A 23,102-nucleotide genomic window follows, 5' to 3' on the forward strand; every position below is an offset into this window, starting at 1 on the left:
CAAAAGTTAAAAAAAAAAAAAAAAATCCATGCCTGGTGGTCAAAATGCATAACAGAGGAGATTATAAAACAGGTTTTAGAGTCAGAGTCTCTGGGTTTTGATTCTGGCTCCAGGGCTTAGCTGTGTGATGTTGAGCAAATCACTTGACTTTTCCAAACCTCAGTTTCACCATCTGTAAAATGGGGACATTGATACCTTCTTCACCAAGCCGTTGTAAGGATTACTAAAATAGTGAAGGCTCCCCAGCATCCTGGCTCAACCGTAACTCAACCATCTTTGTAATTAAGTAATAGTATGAGGGGAGTGTTAGCATGTATTTAACGTAAAGAACTATTGAAACAGATTATTTCTTGTTAACGCCTTAAGAGTGACCCCTTGAGAGCAGCCAAGCTGAACAATAATAACACTGAGACACAGATAGAGGAAGTGTTAGGGCTGGGCTTCAAACCCATGCCGCCCCACCTCAGAGGTGAAGCTCTTAATTAGTCTAAGATATTGTTTAGAAGAGAGTATGGGCCTGAATGAATGAATGGATGGATGGATGAATAAATGAAGTGTCAGGGTGTCCATGATGTTACGAAGGCCTGGAAATGGCAAGGAATGAGTTTGGGAGTCCACTCCCCAGGAATTCAGAGAGAAGAGTGGGCGTCTGAGGGAAGGAAGGGTCTATATAGGGTGTGGATGGGGGTGGGGGCGGAGGAGGGTGGCAGCAGACAGGCAGGCGCCAGGCTGCCGTGTGATTTGCTGTGATTTGGAGCCCCCTGGTGGCCCTCATTAGTAACTGGCATTGGAGGGCAGTAGCTGAGGGCAGGCAGCCCAGGTGTCCAGCTGGCCCTTCGCTGCCAGATGTGCCGCCTGCTCTCACCTTTGGGCCACTTGGAGCAGAGGCACGGGTTTCTCCGACAGTGACATTCTTAGTCTCCTTGGGACATCCAGAGTTTTATGTGATAGAAACACACTCCACGAAAACCAAAATTTCTCCCTCCTTCCTTCCTTTCCTTCCTCCCTCCCACCCCCCCAGATAAAATAACTTGATTGACAGTGGGGAAGGCGGGAGGGAAGTGTGGAGGTGCCCTATCTGCCCTGTGGGCAGATAGGGGGACCAGTACTGTGGAGGAGTGGGAACCTGATGGGTTTGGTTGAGATGTGCTGGCCTTGGGGGCCTGTGGGACATCCAGGGACTTGGTCCAGGAAGGCAGCTGGACTCTCAGGCTGGAGCTCAGGGGAGATGTCTGGCTGCAAACCAAGGTCTGGGTGCTGGCCGCAGGTTGGGAACGTGGAGCGGGGGACCCAATCAGGGTCCCCCCAGGCATGGCTGAGACAAAGATTCAGGTGCGAGTGTTTTATTGGGCGGGGATCCCAGGCAAGGGGTGGGGAAGAGAGCTGGGAACAGGAACATTATTGAGTGGGCTACCACTCTGGACAGCTGGGGCTCAGTGCTGCGGGACTTCGGGGCACACACCTCAGAACTGTCCCAAAGGGGTGGGGAAGATGGGTATTTATCCATCAACTCTCACCCCTCTTTCTGGCTGCTGTAACTCCTTGGCACTTGGGAGCAAGGTCCAGGGATTAAAGTCCTCAGGCAGGGAGAGTTGCTGGGTGTGTAGGGAGCTGTCATGCCAAGCGCAGGGGACCCCCGGGGTGGACCAACAATGTCCCACAGGGGCCATGGGCATGTATGGCAAGCTCCAGAGGGGCTCCTGGGTGGAAGGAGCGGGCAGTCCAAGGAGATCAACATCTTCACGAGGGAAAAGGAGCTCACAGGGTGTCCGAGGAAGAGGAAGTAGCGGGCCAGGCGGAGAGCGGGGAGGGTCCTCAGTCAGAGACAGTGGCCCACCATGCCCGGGGCTGCCCAACAGTCAAGAAATGCAAGGACTGGAGAGACTCCGTTGGATGAATGAGGTCATTCAAGACGTGGGGGGAGCAACGTCGTGAAGGCGGGGCTTATCTGACCACCGCCACCTACTGCACCACCTACCCCATCAGCCCCAATGGGTCAAATTAAGGAAGCCTGTGATTTTAATCCTCTATTCCAGCTGTTGCTTCGAAACAAATAGCCCCACATACAGCGTCATCCAGCAACGACCATTCGATAATGTTCACGGATTCTGTGGATCAGGAAATCAGCAGGCACAGCGGGACCAGCGTAGCTTGTCTCTGCTCCATGATGTCTGTACCTCATCTGGGAAGACTCCAAAGCCTGGGGCTAGAGTCATCCGGTGGGATCTCCTCTCATGTCCGTGGTGCCTGAGCTGGGAAGACTGGATGCTCGGCTCAGCCGGGGCTGTTGAGTGGAGCATCTACCCGTGTCCCCTCCATGGGGCTGGGGCTTTGCACAGATCATCAGTGGGTTCCAGAGGGAGCATCTCAAGAGACCGAAGTGGAAGCTGCACAGCCTTTTATGACCTCACCTGGGAAGTTACACAGTGTGACTTGCGCTGTTTTCTATTGGTTAGAAGCAAGTAGCCACCCCGCCCACCCAGATTGTAGGGGAGAGTTCACAGACTCCACCTCTAAATGGGTGTGACAGGGCCACATTCCAGAAGAGCAAATGGAATGGAAACTATAACCCGCAGGGCTCCATTTTACAGATGAGAAAATAAGGGTCTCTTTTCTCATAGAAATGGAGTAACTTCCTCAGTGGCAAAATCAGCATGTGACCCAGGGCTTCTCAGACCAGTGCTTGTTCCCCTATGAGTTATGGGAGGGGGACGGCTGGGAAGTCTTCTCTGGCCACACAAAGCAAAGATGAGGGTGCCCACCCAGGCTTGAGCAGAGGACCTGCCCCCTGCTCCTAGAAGCACACACAGGGGAAGGCCGACATCTGACCACCTCCTGTTCGTTTTTTCACCACCTCATTCCACAAAGGGTCTGAGTGCAAACAAAAACAAACAAACAAACAAAATCTCACATTAAAAAACAGAAAACATAAATACCCATCAGGAAAGCTCCATGCCAGAGTAGGAAGTAAAATGCAGATGTGCAGGTCATACAGTCATATAAAGTTACTATTTCCAAGTTACATGTTGAACTCTGAGCTTCCTGGTGGCCAAAGAGAAAAGGGAAACTTGAGTAGTTATATGATTTTCAAGGAAACATTCAAGAAGAGCAAAACATGTCTGGATAATTATTCTCAGAGGACATTTTCCACTATAGGAAAACTTTGCTGATCAGTTCTTTTGTTCTCCCCAGATCTGCGAGGTAGTGACCAGTACCGTATCCTCCAAGCTGCAACCTTATTTCCAGACACTGCCAGGTAAGGAGGCTGGGGTAGAAGGGGGAGGGGGTGAGGGACACAGGGAGAGTGTGATGGAGCCAGCAATTTTCCTAGGCAGGCCTGGGCTTGGGTGGGAATGGGTAGCACAGATTATTTCCAAATGGCAATTGGCATCAGATCCCCTATAGGGCCAGGTCCTTGTGGCAGGTCCAGAAGTTTAATGGAAAAGCAGCTCTGCAGGGGCCAAACAACAAATACCTGCAGCTCTCTGGAGCCAGAGATACATAGCTGGCCTGAGATCTGAGGCTGATCGCTTCCCCTCTCAGAGCCTCAGTTTCCGTATCTTTAAAATGGGGACAATCTTCTCTTTCCCCAAATGCTTGGTAAATGGTGAAGGGCTGCAGTAGGTGGGGGAGGACCCGTATGGCCAAGTGCTCACCATGTGTCATGTACCCAGCAGAATGGTTTCCTCTCGGCCTCCTAACACCCCGCTGAGATCACTGTTTTGTCCCAATTTTACCACCAGGAAACGGAGGCTCAGAAAGGAGCCGAGACTTACCTGAGGTCAAGAGGCAGTAAGAAGCAGAAACAGGATCCCAAGCCTATGCCCCAAACTGCTGCCTGGGCTGCCTCCCTGTGGAGCCTGGTTTGGCTGGCACATGGCACATGTCCATTTCAGATACGTTCCCTTCCCCCAGGCATCGCCCCAGCCCCTCCAGGCACAGGGCCCCTCCTGGGCGTTTTCAGTGCAGTTGCAGTGTCCAGGGTTTGGCCTCACCAGGCAGGAAAAAGATTTTGGCTTGAGTCCCAGCCTTGTCACTCACCAGCTTTGCCATCTTAGACTAGTTACCTTTTCTGAGACTCGGTTTATTCCCCACTAACATGGGAAGGAAGGGCTAAAGGAGAAACCAATATTTATTTAATCCTCATTGATTACTGCTGGGAAACAGAGAAACCACTCAGACCTAAAGCCAGTCTGGGCTCAGCCTGGGATATTATCACTGCTAATAATGATTCCTTCTGGCTTTTGAGTTCCTACCATGTACAGGGCATTGTCAAGGTCACTAGTAATACCCCATTTTACAAATGAAAAAATGTGGCTCAGAGAAATGAAAGGACTTGTCCAAGGTCACATAGATTTCAATTCAAGCTCAGGTCTTTCTGCTCCTTGACTCTGTGTTTTAGCCATGTCTCCGGGCTGTTGGAAGAAGGGAGAGAGATGATATCTGTGAATGTGGGGTGTGGGCTCATTTTCCTTTAAGGAGACCTCAGGGAGGGCTCCCTGGAGGAGGTAGGAATGGAATTAGCACTGCAGGTCTTGATTCAACTTTAGGGGATGCTGCCCCTGCATCCCAGGCCCCAAAGATGCCATGGGGAGCCAGTTCATGGTCCATCTTCTTTCCCCCTAGTGACAAGCAAAATAGACAACGTGGCTGGGATCGATTACTCTCTAGTTGCACCTCCCAAAGCCACAGCTGATAACCTGGATGTGCTGTTGAAGGTAAGACTTACACCAAGAATCATACACCCTCACACCTTTGCCTCACACCACCTCCCCCCGCCCCCGACTCCCCATCATCCTTGGAGACAGATCTCATGACTCCACCCCTTTCCTATCCATCCTCACTGCTCTCCCCAGTCCACTCTCCTCATCTTCTCCCGGTTCCAGTCCCACTGGCCCGCCGGCTATTCCTGAAATGCGCTGCGACTGCTCCCTCCCCAGGGCCTTTGCACTTGCTGCCCCTTCTAAACAGGAGGCTCTGGCCCAGATATCCACAGAAACTCTCCCTTTCCTCCTTCAAGTCTTTGCTCAAATATCTTCTCCCTAAAGAGGCCCTCCCAGACCACTGTTGCTAAAATAGCGCCCTCCTCTTCCCCTATATCCTGCTTTATTTTTCTCAGCAGCACTTAGTACACACGGTCGCAAGCTTGTCTCCCTCAATGTGATGAAAGAAAAGGGGCTGTGATTGCGTTGTTCTTTTTTTTTATTTAGTTTTGGCTGTGTTGGGTCTTTGTCGCTGCACACGGGCTTTCTCTAGCTGCGGCGAGCGGGGGCTATTCTTCATTGCAGTGCGCAGGCTTCTCATTGCGGTGGCTTCTCTCGTTGCAGAGCACGGGCTCTAGGCACGTGGGCTTCAGTAGTTGTGGCATGCAGGCTCAGTAGTTGTGGCTCGTGGGCTCTAGAGCGCAGGCTCAGTAGTTGTGGCACATGGGCTTAATTGCTCCGCGGCATGTGGGATCTTCCCGGGCCAAGGCTCGAACCTGTGTCTCCTGCATTGGCAGGCGGATTCTTAACCACTGTGCCACCAGAGAAGCCCGCTTTATTCTTTACTGTATGTGTAGCACCTAAAACTATGCTTGGCATATAATAGGTGCTCAGTAAATATGTATTGGATGGATGGATGGATGGATGGATGGATGGATGGATAGATGGAGTTAGTTTCATTTCATGCCACTTTCCCCCTCATTCCCCAGCCTCCAACCAAACTCACTGGCCTTGCACTTCCTCAACATATCCAGCTAGTTCCCACCTCAGGGCCTTCGTCCTGTCCATTCCCTCTGCCTGGACTCCCCTCTTTCCCATGCCCTCCTCTACCCCACTGGCTTCTTCTTATCCTCCAGTGGATGTGGGCTGGGTTGTCACTCCCCGAGCAGCCTTCTCGGACCTCCTCAGCTGGAATAAGTCCCACTCCCTGAATCCCCTCCGGATGTACCTCAGTCCCTCCACAATCGGTGACTGGCTTGTTTGTTTACTATTTACTTGTTTGTTCTAAAACACATTTGATGTCAAAAAGAAAATGTAGAAAACACAAAAGAGCAGAGAAATAAATAGGAGGGAAGGAAGGGAGGAAGGAAGGGAAGAAGGAAAGAGAGATTGCCCTAATATTACAACTCAGAGATATGCACTGTTGACACACAAGTTACAGTCTCCCAACCCTCCAGTCCTTGTCTCTGCTGAGACACAAGAAATTACACACACACACACACACACACACACACACACACACACAGAGACATGCGTAACAGAGGCAGAAACAAATACACATAAAAACCACATATATAGACGTAGAAGTACATACACGCACATGCATGTATACGTCATATTTTACATTCTGTTTTACAACTTTTAAAACCAGAACAGTATAATGTGAACATCTATCAATGAAATGTCCTCCCGTAGCCCTTTTACTGGCTCTTGGGTCTCTCAGTGGACAGCTTGTGGTAAGATACGTGGACAGTGCCCCCTCCTGGGGTGTCTGTGCTCTCTCCATTTCTCCCACAAGTTTAACCAGAGCTGCCTCGAATATCCTTATAGCTGGATCTCTGCCCATCTTTGACTATTTCCTAGAAGTGAAATTGCTGGACCAAGTAGTATAGTTTTTAAAAAAATCTAAGTGATACGATGGAATAAAAGATTAAAACAATTCCTGTTTATCCCTGGCAAATGAGAATGTCCTGTTTATTGCCCCCTATCCCCACTCGGGGCTCCTGCCCAGAGGTAATGGCTGTCAGCCGCGGAGGGTATTAGCCCTCCGGTCCCCTGGTCCTGAGCATGTATGTGATAGCCCATCTAGTTTTGCTGAGAATCTGTTTGCACGTAGGAATACACACTGTTCTTCACTTGCTTTTCTCACCTAATGATATACAGTAGAGCCGGTTCCTCTTTGGTACATAGGTCCACCTGTTTTTTTTAAATTTTTGTCTTTTATGTTTTCTTTTTTTGTCTTTTTTTTACACCTGATATTTTTAAGAGTTGCATATGGTATTTATTCTATAATATGAGTGTCACAGTCATTAATTGTAAATAATGAAATGATCCAAAAGTACAGAGGATATTGCACCTTCTCACGTACCCACAACCCAGATTTCAGACATGTTACATATTTTGTCATAGTCACCTCTGATTTTTTTGAAATGAAACATTGTAGAAATAAATAGCTGAGGCCCCCTTGGGGACCCTCTACCCTCCAGGGAATCACACGGATGACGTCCCTGTGTGTCCTTCTTGCCTGTGTGTGTCAATAATGCGTATATAGTATGTTTTATAGGCCTTTAAATTTTACATAAATGGCATTCTAACATATGTATCCATCTACAATTTGCTTTTTTATAACTCAACATTCTTGTTTCTTTAGCTCAATAAGTGGTCTGTTTTTGCAACGTGTTGCCACATTGCTCTTCAGAAACATAAACGTATAATCCCCAGCAGCATGTGAGCGCTTTCACCAAAAACTGGGTAGTATGAGCTTAAAATACACACACACTTAAATCAGTTTACCGCTCTCTGGAAAATTTTGCTAATTTGATAGATGAAAACAAACAAACAGAACCTCCTTGTTCTCTTAGGAGAATTTCTGCGTTTCTTTGCGAGGTTGAGGCAGAGGCAACGGCGTGGTTGGGCGTGTGCTTGCCGGACTCTGGCTGCCCAGGTTCAGTTCCTGGCTCTGCCACTTACCCTTCTGAGTGACCCTGGGCAAGTCACTTCACCTCCCTGAGTGTCCTCTCCTGTAAAATGAGTATAATCTCACCTACCTCACCGTGTTGGTGGGAAAAGCACTTAGAACGTAGCCCCAGGAGGAGATGCTATTGTTAGTTTCTGGCCATGGCTTTCTCCTCTGTGAATACGTGATTGGTATCCTTAGCTCAGTTTTTCTTGGACTGGAGACATCAAATTGTAATTCCTGAAGGATGCCCAGGCTCACTCTGCCGCCTCCTCCCCCAGGGGGAGTTTTTCAGGCTGGCCCACCGCAGGCCCCCTCCCTTTGCCCCGCCGGCGCTGACCCTTCCCAACGACCACAACCGCATGGTGTACCTGGGCATCTCCGAATATCTTTTCAACACGGCCGGGCTCGTGTATCAAGAGGCTGGAGTCCTGAATTTCACCCTCAGCGAGGACACGGTAAGGCCAGGTGGGCTCAGAGTGCAGTAGACGGTCTGGATCTGAGTCTTGGTTCACAGTTGGGGAGATCAAGGTCTGGACTCTAGAGTCAACCAGACCTGAGTTCAAATCCCGGCTCCCCTTCTTTTCCAGCTGGGTGACCTTAGGTGGTTATTCAGCCTCTCAGAAGCTCGGTTTCCTCTATTTCCTCCAAAGGGTGTAATGAGGGTTAAATGAGATATGAATGCTTGTGCAGCCCCAGCACGGGTTTATCAGCACGGAGGAAGTCCTCTGAATACTAACAGTAACAGCCAACGTTGACTGAGTACTTGCCATGTGTTGGTCTGTAATCCAGCCTTATCATCATTTCACCGTTATCGTCATCATCCTCATTGTATATTTGTGGCTGAGTCCTGCTCTGGGCCTCAGTTTACCCATCTGTAAAATGAGGAAACGACCATCTTCTCCAGAGTCTAGGGGCAACCTGATCCCACCCTGGTCACCACCCGCACAGGGTTCCTCCTACGCTGCTCCCTGAAGAGATGCCACATCCTCCCTCTCTGTAGAGGCACCAAAGGGATGCTGACCCCCACATGTCCCCCTGTGGAAATAAAGAACGGCCACCCGAATGAGAACTCTTCAGGGCAAGGGAGTCAACCTCTATCATTTGCGTTTGGCAGAGAATCGAAGGCAGACAGGGGGCAGGAAAGCTTTGTAGTGAAAAAAAGGGAGGGCTTCAGGTAGGCTCTTATGGAGGTCGTCGGTGCGGGGAAGCTGGAGGTGGGCTAACGTGCGCATGGGCCGGGCAGCCTATGGGATTGGTTTGAGCAGCATATTTGACTTTTTCAATGCAAAAAATAGGGAAGCTGGCAGTCACTGATCATGCCCTGACCCTTCTGGGTCGGCATTCTGTTGTCATATGTGGTCTGGCCATGGTCTGTTTGTATGTTCAGCCTCTCACCCCTCATATGGAATTTGCCACCCAATCTATAACATAATCTTCCAAGATCCTTTTCTCTCTTCTCTCACTACAGTTACCAAAGGAATCCAAGTTCCTCCTGACAACAAAATCCTTTGGAACCCTCCTACCCCAGGTGAGAAAGGATCTGCTCCCCTTTAGGCAGCTCGGTGAGGAGGCCTGGGGGAGCTAAGTAGGACAGGGCTCTGCTGAGCGGCCTGCCGAGAGCGCCCCTCTCCAGATCCAGAGGCAGCCCAGCCCGAGAGTATGGAAAGAGCTTTGTGCAGCCCATCCCTGGTACAGAGAAAGGCTCCAGGCACCCACGTGATCAGGTGTGAGGGTAGATGCTGAGGGCTCATCCGTTCAACAAATATCCATTGAGTGCCCACCACCTTTCTGGGGCCCTGTGCTGGGCATCTAGCAAAACAGACCGTATCCCTGCCCTCCTGGAGCTCCAGTCCAGTGGAGAGAGAAAATTATTGTTAGAAACCCAAAACAATCAAAAAGGAAATGCAGACTGTGATAAGTGAAGCCAACACTAATTGGCTGAAGTTGATGAGGTCACTTCAGACAAGGCAGCGGGGGAAGGCCTCTCAGTCTGCTTGGGCGGCCATAAGGAAATGCCACAGACCAGCTGGCTTAAACAACAGAAATTTATTTCTCACAGTTTTGGAGGCCAAGAAGTCCAAGATCAAGGTGCCAGCAGATTCAGTGTCTGGTGAGGGCTCTCTTCCTGGCTTGTAGATGGCTGCCTTCTTGCTGTGTCCTCAGATGGCCTTTCCTCTGAGCTCATGGAGAAAGAGCAAGAAAGCTCTGGTGTCTCTTCTTATTAGGACAGTAATCCTGTTGGACCAGGCCCCAGTCTGATGACCTCATTTAATCTTAATTACTTCCTTAGGGCCCCACCTCCAAATACAGCCACACTGTGGGTTAGGGCTTCAGTATATGAATTTGCGGGGGATGGTGGGGGGCAGGGAGACACAAACTTTCAGTCCATAATGGCCTCTTCAGGGGTGGTACTTCCAGAAATTTTTATACAGGAGGTACTGGTGTAGAGGAGGTGTGACTGGTAGGGGGCCAGGGGAATTGTCTTGAGGCTTCATTTGCATAACGATAGCATTCTTTTTACTCAGACTGTGAATTTACCTGGGGGAGGATTGGAGGCTAGCTGAGATGGGGGTATTGCCAAAGCTCTCCTCTGTTCCCCCTTGAAGCCACCACTGCTCTCTAGACTTGAAGGAAGGAAAAGAGCGAAGCTAGGGAAGAATACAGGACAAGGATTCAGGGAGAGGGAACAGAGAGTGCAAAGGGTTTTAGATGGGAAGAGAGCAGGTCATATTTGAGGAAGAGAAGTGCCTTGTGGCTGGAGTTAAAGGGCGAGGGGTAGAAGCATGGGGCGTGAGGCTGGCAGGGTGCCAAGTGCTGAATTATGCAGTCTTTGTGATTTATTCCAAAAGCAATGGGAAGACATTGGTGGTGTTTATGCGGGACCAGGACAAGACTGGATTTAGAAACGTTTTAATAAAATTGCCCCTTTTGTTGGTTGTCCCTGCTGGGGGCTGCAGGTGGCTAAGATGTTCCCTGACATGAAGATGCAACTCCTCATCTGGGCCTCCTCCCCACCGAACATTGCCGTGTGCCCCACCGGCCTTGACCTCACCTTTGCCCTGGATACCCAGGCTGTTGCTGTCCTCCCAGACTCCTCTTTGGCCCCCCTCTTCCTGCTTGAGATGGTAAGCTGCTCCCGGGTGAGAACAGATGGGGAGCCCTGGACAGGGCCAAGAGCATGGCCCTCAGAGTCAGAGGGACCAGTGTGAATCCTGCCCAGACTCAAACCTGGACTGTGTGTTTCCAGGGCCTGAGACTGGAGCCACTGTCCTACTGCTTCTGACTCCTACCGGCATTCATTCATTCCGTTGTTCGTTCCGTCGTTGGCTTGAAATATGCGTACTATTTCCAATTCATTCACTTGTATCTTTGGTCATTCAATTATGTATTTGTGGATTTGTTCATTCATTTATTCATTCATTTATTCACTTGACTGCTATCTTGAAATATACTATATCTTTGCTGGTTCATACGTACATTCATCTATTCCATTATTCATTTACTTATACCTTTGTTCAATTGATCATTCATTTGTATATTTGTTCATTCATTCCTTTATCATTTATTCACCCATGCATATCTTTATTCTGTCCTTTGTCAGTTTAATCCTCCACTTATTCAAGTATTTATTCCATGATTGACTTGTGCATTCATTCATTTGTTCGCTCTGTCACACCGCAAACATTTGGTGGTACCCACTCTGGCAGTTGAAGGCGAGGGCCAGATTCTCCCCACCAGGAGGTACTCAGGTCTGCCCAGTCTCAGGCTAGGCCCATTTTCCCCACTTTGCAGATCCAGTGGGTTCTGAGGGGGTTGCCCAAGGCTGCACAGACAGTGGGCAGGAAAGCTGAGGTTGGGAATCTTGGTTTCCTGACTCAGTAAACATTCGTTGTGTGAACGAATGAATGAATGTGTGTGGGAATAGGGCTGGCCTGGACTCCAGCCCCACAGCCTGTCTCCCACAGTCCACGGGAGTGGCCTGGGAATGCTGAAATGGTCTCAGAAGCAGGGGGAGAAAATGGTAATTGGTTGACAAGCCAGGACTCATCAACAAGCACAAGGTTTGCAAAAGGAAGAGTCCTCTCCTCCGTGGGTCCCGCAGGCGGGCTCCTCTGCCGAGCCTTTGTGAAGCTTACCTTCCGGTCTTGGAGGTTCGCAGAGTCCCCAGCCCCTGGGTCAGGGGCCTTCACTTCCTGGATTGTCTCTTTGCAGTACGTGAACGTTTCTGCGGATATTGGTGCCAGGTCAGACAGGCTTGTTGGAGAGCTCAAGTTGAACAAGTAAGTGGGCCTGTGGGCACGCGAGGAGGGGACTGCCCATCTGTTCTTGGTGCCCGTGGGCTAGCAATGACCTTACAACGTGCCAAGCTTTCCTGTTCGTCCGTCACATTTAAGCCTCAAACAGCGCATGGTGGGCACCGTATCCGCATTTTGCAGACAGTGAAACTGATGCTCAGAGATGAAGTGACCTGAGACCACACAGTGTAGGGTGACCAACCATCTCGGTTTGTCTGCAGTGTCCCAGTTTTAGCACCGAAAGCCCCGCAGCCCAGGTCACCCCCCACCCCATCCTAGGCCCACTCATGGCTGGGCAGTGCCAGCTGATGGATCTGCTCCAGCCCCCAGCCACTCCACATCCCTGGCCTTCCTTGGCACTTGGAAAACACTTCAACTTCTTCACACCCTTCCTTGGGACTTCGTCAGCCAACTCCTGCTGGGAGACTCTGGAATCCGTGCCTGGGTTGGAATCCCAGCAGAGGAGGTTGTGGTTAGGGATGTGGGCTCTGAGGTTGAGCCTGTTGCCTTGGAAGCGCAGCTCACCTTCGGCAAGCACTGAACTCTCCAAACTTCAGTCAGTTTCCCCGGCTGGTAAAATAAGCCCAATAATTGTTCTTTGCCAACAGCATCATTTTGAGGGTGAAATGAGGTATTAATATGTGTTGCAGTGCTTAGAACACTTCGAGGGATACAATAAGCAAGAGGAAAAGAGAAAGACAGAGGGGCACACAGAAAAAGAAAAAAAAAATCAGAAATGAGGGAGAGTCAGAAAGAGACAGACAGAGAGAGACAAGGGAAGGGAGGGAGAGACGCAGAGAAAGAGAGTGAGAGCAAGACAGATGGAGAGACACATTAACAGGAGAGATAGAGAGACACAAAAGGTGGAAAGAAGAGAGAGAGACAAGCAGATACACAGAGATCAAGAGTGAGGGAGACGCACAGAGTCCATGCGGTGACCCCCGCATTCCAACCTGGCATCTACATCTTCATCACTTTCACACTGTTTAAACTGAGTCGACCCACATTCCTCCCCAGTTCTGCCTTCTCTCTGGCTCAGAGCTGTCCTTCTTAACCTTGAGTTTGGCTCCTGAGGATTACGTGCTGCTTATTTCTCCTGGCATCATTTTGACAAGTGTTACTGCTTTAGAAACATGTGGATTTAATTTTCCTGGAAACACCCATGGGCCGCTCAAGTAGAGGAGCCGGGGAAAATAGAGCTGGGTGACGGCTGAACACAGACTTTCTAAAATATGCAGGGATGGGGGTGGTGAGAGTCCATAGGCAAGAGTTTTCAAACTTTGTAGGGTACTGGAGACAACAAAAGCTTTGACATCAGGGAGACCTGTTTGAAATTCTACTTGGCTGAATGTTAGCTGTGTGACCTTGGGCAGATTGCTTGACTTCTCTGAGCGTCAAGGACCTCACCTGTAAAATGGGAGTGTGATGGCCCTTGGCTCTTGGGTATTACGGGAATTCAATCGGATAAAGCAACCAACATAGCGAATGATAGGGGTTCAATAAATAGCCATTTATTTACCTATTTCCTAGATCATTGTTAAGATGCCATAAAGTCTGCAAATATGGGATTGTTTATTGGCTCAAATAATTGAAAAGTCCAAGGGTTTCAGGCAAGGGTGTATCCAAGTGCTCAAATGATATCCTTACAACTCTGACTCTCTTGATCTCTTGGCTTTACTATCCCTTATGCTGGCTTCATTTCCCAGCAGGCTGTCACCAAGTGATGGCAAAAATTGTTACCAGCATCTCCGTAATTTGCTGGAGAAAAGAGAATACCTCACTTCCAATATTTCCAGCAGAAGTCCTGGGACCAACTCTCATTGGACCAGCACGGGCTAGAAGTCAATCCTTAAAGCAATCACCTTGGCAGGGTAGATAGACTGCCCTTTGGCCAGCCCACCCCAGAACCCAGCATTAATAATGTAGGGAATGGGTGACCGTCCAAAAGGAAAGCAGGGGGCTGTCACCATAGAAAGGGGGAATGGATACAGGATGGGAAAACCAGACAGCATCTACCAGAGTGGGCCCCTTCTCCCCAGCAACTGAACTCTAATATGAGTCAGGCTAATGGTGGTCTCCACTTCCCCCTCCCCTTCTCACAGGCTGCTCCTGGAACTGAAGCACTCGGACATCGGCCCCTTCCCGGTGAGTCTGAGGCCATTGGTGGCTCCTTCCTTCCTCTGATCTTGAGATAACTGTCCTGAGGGCACCTGGGCTCATAGCATCATTTCAACAGACCACTGGTTCATTTGCATATAATTTGCCTGTGAAGTAATGATGCAGGGAGCTTTGTGGGCACAGAGACCCGAGCTGGAATTGCTGCTCCAAGCTTACTAACTGTGGGCCTTGGGCAAGTCCCTTCCCCTCTGTGAACTTCATATCTTCCCCACAAATCAGGGATAATCCTTTCCACCTGAGTTAGTGTGGTGAGTTTTAAATGGGATTAAATGTGCACAGTCAGGTACAGAAAATCTGCTCAACAGATGTTTGTTGAATAAACGAGTTAATTACTTTATTGAGTACCTACTATGTGGCAGGCACTGTTCCCCAGGTGTGGGAATGTGCTGATGAATTAGATAAGAAGTGACTTCTTCTAGAACCTACATTGTAGTAGAGAAACAGACAATAAGAAATGAAGAAGATCATTTCAGTCAAGATCAATGCTAGGAAAAACTAAGTGGAGGTGGGGTAGAAAGTGATGGGGGAGGTTAAGGGTTAGACCGTGTGATCAGGGAAAGCTTCTCTGGGGAGGTGATATTTGGGCTGAAGGAGCCTGCAAGGTGAAGATCTGTTGCAGGCAGAGGGAATAGCAGCAGAAAAGGCCCTGTGGTCAAACAAGCTTGGCATGGGGAATGCAGAGAAGCAGTGTGGCTGGAAAAAGCAAGTAGGGGCTGTAGAGAGGCAGGCAGGGGCTGGCTCACCTGAGCTTTCTGGACTAGAACAGGTTGTGTTCAAAGGGCAGCGAGAAGCTGGTGAACGTTTCATGCATGGAGTGACATGATCTGACGTATACCTTATAAAAGATGCCTCTGGCTGGGATGGGGGGAATCGATTACGGGGGACGAGAATCAGACCATGTGGATCGTTGGGGAGGCAGGTGCATTTGCCCATGTGAGAGATGATGGACGCTGGGTCTAGGCCAGGAAGAAGGAGAAAGATGGTGGATTGGAGACACACTTTGGAAGTAGAATTAGAACTTGGTGAGAGATTTGATGTGTGTGGTGGGGGGAAAGGCAATGAAGAATGACTCCTAGATGTTTGGCTTGAGCAGCTGGGCGAATGAATGGCAGAGTCACTTAGAGACTGAGTAGGGCAGGTGGGAGGGAGATGACAGGTGTCTTGCCAGCCCAAGTAGATGATTCCACTACCCGGAATCACAGACTGTCATCAAATAGACTCACCCCTGCTGCTCCCCCATCACCACCCTCTGGCACTGGTGGAGAGTTGCCCGTGTAGATAGCAGGTCAAGTGTACTTCCACAGCCGACCTGAAGGAGCATCACTCTTGTGGCTTCCATTAGAAGCCACAGTGTGCTGATTCTGTCCACAGCACTTTACTGCACATGGCCCGAATCTTCCAGAGAGCCTCTTGCTGAACCTCTGGAGAACATTTCCTTAGATCTCTGAGATGCCCCCCAAGATTTCTGCTGAGTGGGTACCTTATAAACCACCCAGCCCTGAAGTCAGTCCCAACATCCCCTCCAAATCCAATGGAAATCCAGCCAGCCATTTCCATCTCATAAGATTACAACAAACAGAAGGACCCAAAGCGACCTCATTGCATTTTCATGGATTTACTGGTGCCAAGGCTCTCATGGTGGCAGCTGGACTCAGTCGGTCACTAACTTCTGCTTCCGCAGAAAATAAAAATTTAAAGTTCCCAGATTCCTGAGAAGAAGGGCACCACATTTGATGAACCCAGGGAACTACAGTCTGGGGAAGGAAACTCAATTGTTCTAGAAACAAAAATGTACATATTTACAAGGTGTGAATGTCACCACTGCAGGCGATCATCGTGAGGGTGTTACATTATTTTTGAATTTTTTTAATTATAGCAAAAGCAAAGCATATACATTATAGAAGAGTCAGAACCCACAGGTTTGCAAAACACACAAACAAAAACTAAAAACCATTCCTGGTTTCACCACTTAATTAATAATTTGGAGTACATCCTTCCTGACTTTTTTCTACGCATATTTAATAACAGAATGGAATTACATGGTTTCTGTAGCCTACTTTTTCTTTATTTTTACATGTTTATTGGAGTATAGTTGGTTAACAATGCTGTATTAGTTTCTGCTGTACAGCAAAGTGAATCAGTTATACATTAGCCTGCTTTTTCCTACTCAAAAATATAGCACGAAAAATTTGTGCTGATAATTACATTTCTACAATATCATTTTTAATAGGTGCATAGTATCTCTTAGTATCAAAGTACCACCATGTTCCCCAGATGATTCCCCAATTGTTGGACATGTAGGTTGCTGTTAATTCATTGTTTTGGTTCTATCTATCACAATGCCTTAGAGGCATGTTTGCTGGCCCACCACGCACACACATTTTTAAAGCTTTGGATGAACATTGCCGAATAGCCCTCCAAAAGTTTGAACTAGTTTGCTCTCTAGCCCAGTGTCAGAGCAGGTGCATTTTCTTATGCAAAGTTTTTCACATTTAAATACTCTGTGACGACCTTCCTTACCTCAGCCTTGCCCCCTACAGTCTAGAATGTGATTTGTATCTGGAAACTTTAAAGCAAACGGGGTCACTTTGGTGACCTTGATCGAGCTGCAGAGTTTTCGCGTCACCCCTGGGTCCATCTCTCAGCGGTTTTCCCAGCTGTGAGGTTGCCCTGGGTGGGAGGGAGGGTGACGGAGGACAGCTGATGCTACAGTGCCCTGATGTGTGTCCCATCGTCCTCGTGACCCCCAGGTTGAATTGCTGCAGACTATCATGAACTACGTTGTGCCCACTGTCATGATTCCCAAGATTAACGGTAAGGAGTTTTGGAGAAAGGATTGATTTTCAGTCCTGGGGAAGAGGCGGGGTGGGGGTGGGGTTCGGTCCTGAAACCACCCAATACCCAGCCCCAGCTGTGGTAGCTGGAGGTGGTGCCCTCAGATGAGCCTCAAATGGCATCTGACCCAGAAAAGGGATGGGAAAAACGGTTGAGTTCCTCCCATGTGCCCATCCAGCCTTTGAGACAGCCCCTAAGACAGGGGATGGCAACGGCGTCAGTTTTCATAGGAGGAAATGGGAGATCAGAGAAGTTAAGTGATTGTTCCAGGTCACAGAGAAGGTGAGAGATGGAACTGGGATTTGATCCCAGCCCTGAAGCCAGAGCCCTAGGTCTTTTTCCACCTCTGAGAGAGAAGGACCAAGGAAGAAGGGCGAACCTGGGCTAACGCTTCCACTCAGCTCACTCACTGGTGAAACCCCTGGCCTTTGCAGAGCCAGGGGCAAGGGCACAAATAGAGGCCCCCGTGCTGTGTAACTAGAACACTTGGAAATTGTAAATGAAGACAACCAATTATTACATATAGTCTCTGGCTTCTCCTCCTACCTTGACAATGCAGCTTCGTAATGACCTGAGGGACCAGGTTGGAGTTTAGAATTCTCCAGAGTTTCACAGCAGAATGCGGCGGGATGGGGGAGCTGGACCACAGCCCGTTTCCAGTTTCATCCTAAACATGGACGGGCTTCGTGTGCCTATCCATCACATGTCCCCGGGGGGCCTGCACAGCCCAGCAAGCAGCCGCTCCGGCTGTCACTCGGGCTGGGTGTGCACCAGCAGCGCCGGCACCCTCAGGAGGGTGGTCTTCGGGCTGAGGGGGCGGGCATTCACCAGTCCTGGGTGCTCAGAGCACGGTGGAGGAGAGAGTGGGAGATTCCAGGCAGCCTCTTCACAGGTTTCTTCCCAGAGCCGGGCCAGGGCGGCCGGGCTGTCTGTCTCAGATCCTTGCCGCTCCCTCTACCTCCCTCTTCCCTACAGAGGAAGTACCTTAACCTTAACCTCTACCTTAACCTCCAATGCAGAGAAGCTGCAGAAAGGCTTCCCTCTCCCGCTGCCCGCCTCCATCCAGCTCTTCAACCTGGTGTTTCAGCCTCACCAGGTGAGTCCCCAAGCTCTCCTTCGCCAAATCTCCCATCACAATAGCCACCTTCCTCCATGTCAGCTCTGGATCAAGCGCTTCCTACCCTTTCAACAATCCCAGAGGGTGGGCGCTGTTACTAAACAGAGAACAGAGGCTAAGACTCAGAAAAGCCACATGGCCATCACATGAAGTCCAAAGTCAAAGCCAGGTCCCTGCTTTTAACCATAGGCTGCACCACTCCCACCCTCCCCTTGGTAAAAATGGAACTCACGTGGTGGCCCCAAAGCCTCTTTTATAAGGTGGATGCACTTAAATACTTGACAGGTAGGTGTCACGTGCCTTCCTTTGCATCCAGCATCCTTCTAGGCCCTGGGGTATAAAGCGCAGGGCCTGGCAGATTAGATACGGTAATGGACGGCCTCCTCTTTCCTTTCCCTCACCCTGACCCCCTGACAGCCTGTGACACTATTTTCCCCCCATCCATGGAATCTTTCTTCTCCTAGCTTTGAAGATTCCCTCTCCCGGTTTTCCAGCCACCTCTCACTGGGCTGTTTGGTCTCCTTTGCTGGTTCCTCCTTCCCCTACCAGTGGGAGTTCTCCAGGGTTCCTGCCCCGGCCTCCGCCCTTCCCCCGCTATTGCTTTCCCTGGTCACTTTCATCAGCTCAGGCTCAACAGCTACCTTTGTGCCGCCCAGTGACCCGGCCGTGCTTCCAGTCTCTTCTACGTTCCCGAAGTGTACATATGCTGGTTTCCTCGTGCCTCCATCCTTAAACCCACCGTGTCCCAACAAAGCTGTTAACTCTGCAAGGAAACCATCACCCACTCTTACATTCCTTACTGCTGTCCATGGCTTCCTGATGACCTGGTGGCCCTCCTGGGAAACCTCCGCCCAGCTTCCTCCCTCTCCCTCACCCCCAACATCCATCCCATCAATCCCTGATTCTTTCAACTTAATGGGAGAACTACCAGGGCTAAGAGACAGTAGAGAAATAGCTGAGCGAGCAGAGGAAACACATTCCCCATGTTCCCTACATGTTACCAAGTTCATCCTTAAAATAAAAAAATGACCCCATAGGCACAATTTAATTCCTTCATTTCTGAAAATTCTGAGTGAAGGGCAGGAAGGAGCAAAAGAGAAGTGGTTTTGCAACTGTGATTGCAAGGAGGGCTCCCTGGAGCTGCCAAGAGGCAGGGATGACAAGTGAAGGCCTTCCCAGCAGCCCAGGGGTCTCCACGTCTGAGAAGAAAACAGCTGGCAGAGAAGCTGCTGACAGATTCACGGGCCGTGGCAGCCACGGATGTGCAGACCCCAGGGGTGGGATGCCAGGTGCCCCCCGCCCCACTCACTCCTGCCTTTCTGTCAGCAGACAGGCCTGCACCACTCTCTCCTTCCCGACAGACAGGCTCCCAGAGTTTCCTTCTAAAAACCCAGCATCCCCATATTCACAGATGAGGGGTACACTTCCGGCTGATGACAGCCTTCTCGTCTCTCCCCCAGGATTTCCTCCTGTTCGGTGCAGATGTCCAGTACAGCTGAAGTCCCCATGGGTGCTGGGGGCTGTCAATCACATCGGGAGGTGAGGGGCTGTCAGCACCCTAACCCTGACAGGCCCCATGGAGCACGGGCTGCCTCCCTCCAGGCTTCCCTCTCTAGCTCTTGACTCGGAGACTCTTGCAAACGTCTCTGAACTCAGATTCAGAAATGATCTAAACATGGGAACCTTGTTCCTTGGAAAAGTGTGTGGTGTGTATTTTAGGGATTATGAATTTCTTTCAAGGGCTAAGGCTGCATGGACATTTCCTCCAGGAATTGCATTTCAATTGTAATCACAATATTTCTCTTTGTGCTTCCCACAACATTAAAAAAGAAAAATAACAAAAACCCTGTTTTTTCTGTGGAATTCTGTGTGATGGTATGGTTTCTTCTTGTTTTATGTCCATTCATTCGTTCATTGGCTGTACGCAGTGTGGCCAAGATACAATCACCTCTTTTTAGTTCTCTAATTCATTTCTTGAGCCCCCCACATGCTTTCCTTAGCAGAAACTCCCACTGTCCCTTTTTGAGGGCATCCCTCATTCAACAATCCCCAAGAATAATTGGGGTTTACTTAGTCCAAAGGGAGTGGGTCTTGCTTCCTAATGTCAGGCAGAGGTCTGTAGAGTGGCTCTGTCCATTGGGATGTTGTTCCTGCTACTGCCACATGGTGTCGCTGTTGAACAGTGATTCCGCACCGCCCATTGTCTTCCTGTGCAGTCATCTACCGCGGCTGTTGCTCCTGTCACTACCACGCGGGGTCGCTGTCGGGCGCTTATCCTGCACAGCCCGTTTTCTCTGCCCCACACTTGGGCTCCACCTTGATGGCTCTCTTAGTCCATGCTTTCCTGCCCAGCCATTGGGCCCAAAGCAGAACACTGAGTCAGGGGACAGAGCCCTTTGGAGTTTTTAGTCAGTCACATTCTCAGCTGCAGTTAACACTTCCCCATGACTCTGCAGGCTGGTATGGAAGCCCGATCACCAGCCCAGACTGTTGTTGAACTCTTGGTGAGTTTCCCTGGGGACTTTGGGCCATTTCCTATCATGGAACATCAGGTGTGGCTATCTCAGGCCATTAGATAGAGCCTAACAGCACTGTACTTGAAACTGGTGGAACATTCCTGGAAAGCCTCCTTAGATGTTGACATTTGGTCTGAGACCAGAAAAATGAAGAAGAGTTTGAAGCAGGCAGTGGTGTATGGATGACATGACCAGATTTCGTTTTAAAAATGTTTTTTTGTGTGTGACTTCTGAAAGCATTAGAGGGGCAAGAGTGGAAGAGGGTGGGCACAAATTAGGAGTCTGTTGTCCTTCAGAATTCATCCAGGCTGGTGCTAGTAAAAATGGAGAGAAACACTGCAGTGAGGAAAAGCAGATAAAAGACATTTTTTAATTTTAAAAGAAAAATGTACATGCTTCTGCTAACATCATTGATTCTCTGTTAAATGGAGGTAGCGACTCTGGGGCCACGAAGGGAGGGACATTGATCAAGCACAGCACACTAATGATTTCATTTAATCCTCACAGCACTTTCCATCCCCCAGGGTGAGATTTGTTCAGTCCTTGTAGATTGAGTCACTCCCTGGATTACACATCTGGTAAGTGGCTGAGCTGGGATTCCTGCCTTTTATGTCATCAGAGCCCATGCTCTTTCCGCTCCTCCCAGATGTCCAAATCTTGCCTGTTTGGGGCTTGGCATATTGAAGGCAGGACTACTGGTTTCAGTTGCCTAGGCGGTGCACTGTAAAAAGGTACCAGGCTGGGGCTTCCCTGGTGGCGCAGTGGTTGAGAGTCCGCCTGCCGTTGCAGGGGACACAGGTTCGTGCCCTGGTCCGGGAAGATCCCACATGCCACGGAGCGCCTGCGCCCGTGAGCCATGGCCGCTGAGCCTGCACGTCCTGGGCCTGTGCTCTGCAACGGGAGAGGCCACAACAGTGAGAGCCCCGCGTACCGCAAAAAAAAAAAAAAAAAAAAAAAAGGCACCAGGCTGAGGGAACAAAACCCTTTCTCTAATTTGTCCTCCAAGAGGGTGCACTTTTTCTGTTGGCCAAAGACTAATGGAGGCACTGAATAGGAACAGAGAAAAGCAGCTTGTTAGGCTGGAAGAGGGTGAATTGAGCACAGCATGGGATGAGGCTGGAAGGCCTTGAAGACTGTTAAGGACTCTGGATTTTGTTCCAAAAAATAAGGGAAGCCATTGGAGAGTTTTGAGCAGGAGAAGGACACAATCTAATTCTCATTTTTTAAAGACCCCTCTGACTGGGGTGGGAGCATAACAGATAAGTAAGGGGACATAACCCTGCCTTTTCCCACCCTCACTTCATCTCCCATCATTCTCTTTGGAGATGGTCGGCCCCTTCCCACGCCTACCCTCTACTTTCCAAAACATTCAGGTAGCCCGTGCCCCACTTTCTATAGAAAAAAGTACAATTATTTCTTGGATCTAAAGACCTGTGAGTGGGACTTCCCTGGTGGCTCAGTGGTTAAGAATCCACCTGCCAATATAGGGGACACGGGTTCAAGCCCAGGTCCGGGAAGATCCCACATGCCGCGGAGCGGCTGGGCCTGTGTGCCACAACTACTGCATCCCACGTGCCTCGAGCCTGTGTTCCACAACAAAGAGAAGCCACCGCAATGAAAAGCCTGCGCACCACAACAAAGAGTAGCCCCCACTCGCTGCAACTAGAGAAAACCCATGCACAGCAACGGAAAAAAAAAAAAAAGACTAGTGAGTGGAACACAGTGTGCCCTGGAGACCTCTTACTAGTGGCTGAGAAATAGGCAGTTGTTTGGAGGTCTGATGTGAGGGGCATCCCCCCAACACACTCCAAATTATCTGCCACGCTGCCTACAAAACCACTGTTAGAGCGGCTTCTCCCTTCAGGCTAAGCACTGCTCACTCCAAATGATGGCTAATGGGTACAGGGTTTCTTTGGGGGGGAGGTGCAGAAAATCTTCTAAAATTAGATTACGGTGAGAGTTGCACAACCCTGTGAATATATAGGGCTGGCCAAGAAGTTCGTTCGGCTCTTTCCGTTAAAAACCCTAGCGAATTTTTTGGCCAACCCTATACTAAAACCCATTGAACTGTACACTTGAAGTGGGTGGATGTTATGGTATGTGAAATATGTTGATAAAGGTGTTTAAAAAAAAAAGAATTGAGCTGTCCACTGTGGACTGCCTAAAAGCTCATCATCAGAGCAGTTTCACTTCTGGTTAAGCATTGCCCACTTGGGGCTCCTTTTGGCAGTGCTGACTTAAATATGAAGGAGGGGCACCCTACAGGGGGAGAGAAGAAGAGGTGTCAACCCAATCCCTCTTGGGCTGCACAACTTTGCGAATGGCACTTAACCTCTCTAATCCTCTATTTCCTCCTCTGAAAAGTAGAGGTAGAACCTTGCCCTCCCCTGTGGCGTGAGGGTGTTGTGAGGAATGAGTGGTACCATTGATGAGCTCATGCCATGGTGGTTAAAAGCAGAAGCTGTGGTCCCAGACACCGTGGATTCAAATCCCTGCTCT

The 23,102-nt window shown here is 49.6% G+C and overlaps 1 protein-coding gene across 1 annotated transcript in view; it reads left to right on the forward strand.

Moving 5' to 3' along the window:
* The window catches only part of BPI (bactericidal permeability increasing protein), a 31,284-nt gene extending 11,447 nt beyond the window's left edge, over positions 1-19,837 (forward strand). Inside the window, exons 7-16 of the mRNA XM_067705182.1 lie at positions 3,193-3,256; positions 4,627-4,718; positions 7,941-8,117; positions 9,131-9,190; positions 10,620-10,787; positions 11,875-11,942; positions 14,060-14,102; positions 16,886-16,949; positions 17,990-18,066; positions 19,548-19,837. Of these exons, the coding sequence (XP_067561283.1) occupies positions 3,193-3,256; positions 4,627-4,718; positions 7,941-8,117; positions 9,131-9,190; positions 10,620-10,787; positions 11,875-11,942; positions 14,060-14,102; positions 16,886-16,949; positions 17,990-18,066; positions 19,548-19,586 (852 nt within the window). The 3' untranslated portion in view covers positions 19,587-19,837. The remainder of the gene's footprint in view (positions 1-3,192; positions 3,257-4,626; positions 4,719-7,940; positions 8,118-9,130; positions 9,191-10,619; positions 10,788-11,874; positions 11,943-14,059; positions 14,103-16,885; positions 16,950-17,989; positions 18,067-19,547) is intronic.
* The last annotated feature ends 3,265 nt before the right edge of the window (positions 19,838-23,102 follow it).

The sequence above is a fragment of the Pseudorca crassidens genome, chromosome 15 (genome assembly GCF_039906515.1).
Source record: "Pseudorca crassidens isolate mPseCra1 chromosome 15, mPseCra1.hap1, whole genome shotgun sequence".
In the NCBI taxonomy this organism is placed as follows: Eukaryota; Metazoa; Chordata; class Mammalia; order Artiodactyla; family Delphinidae; genus Pseudorca; species Pseudorca crassidens.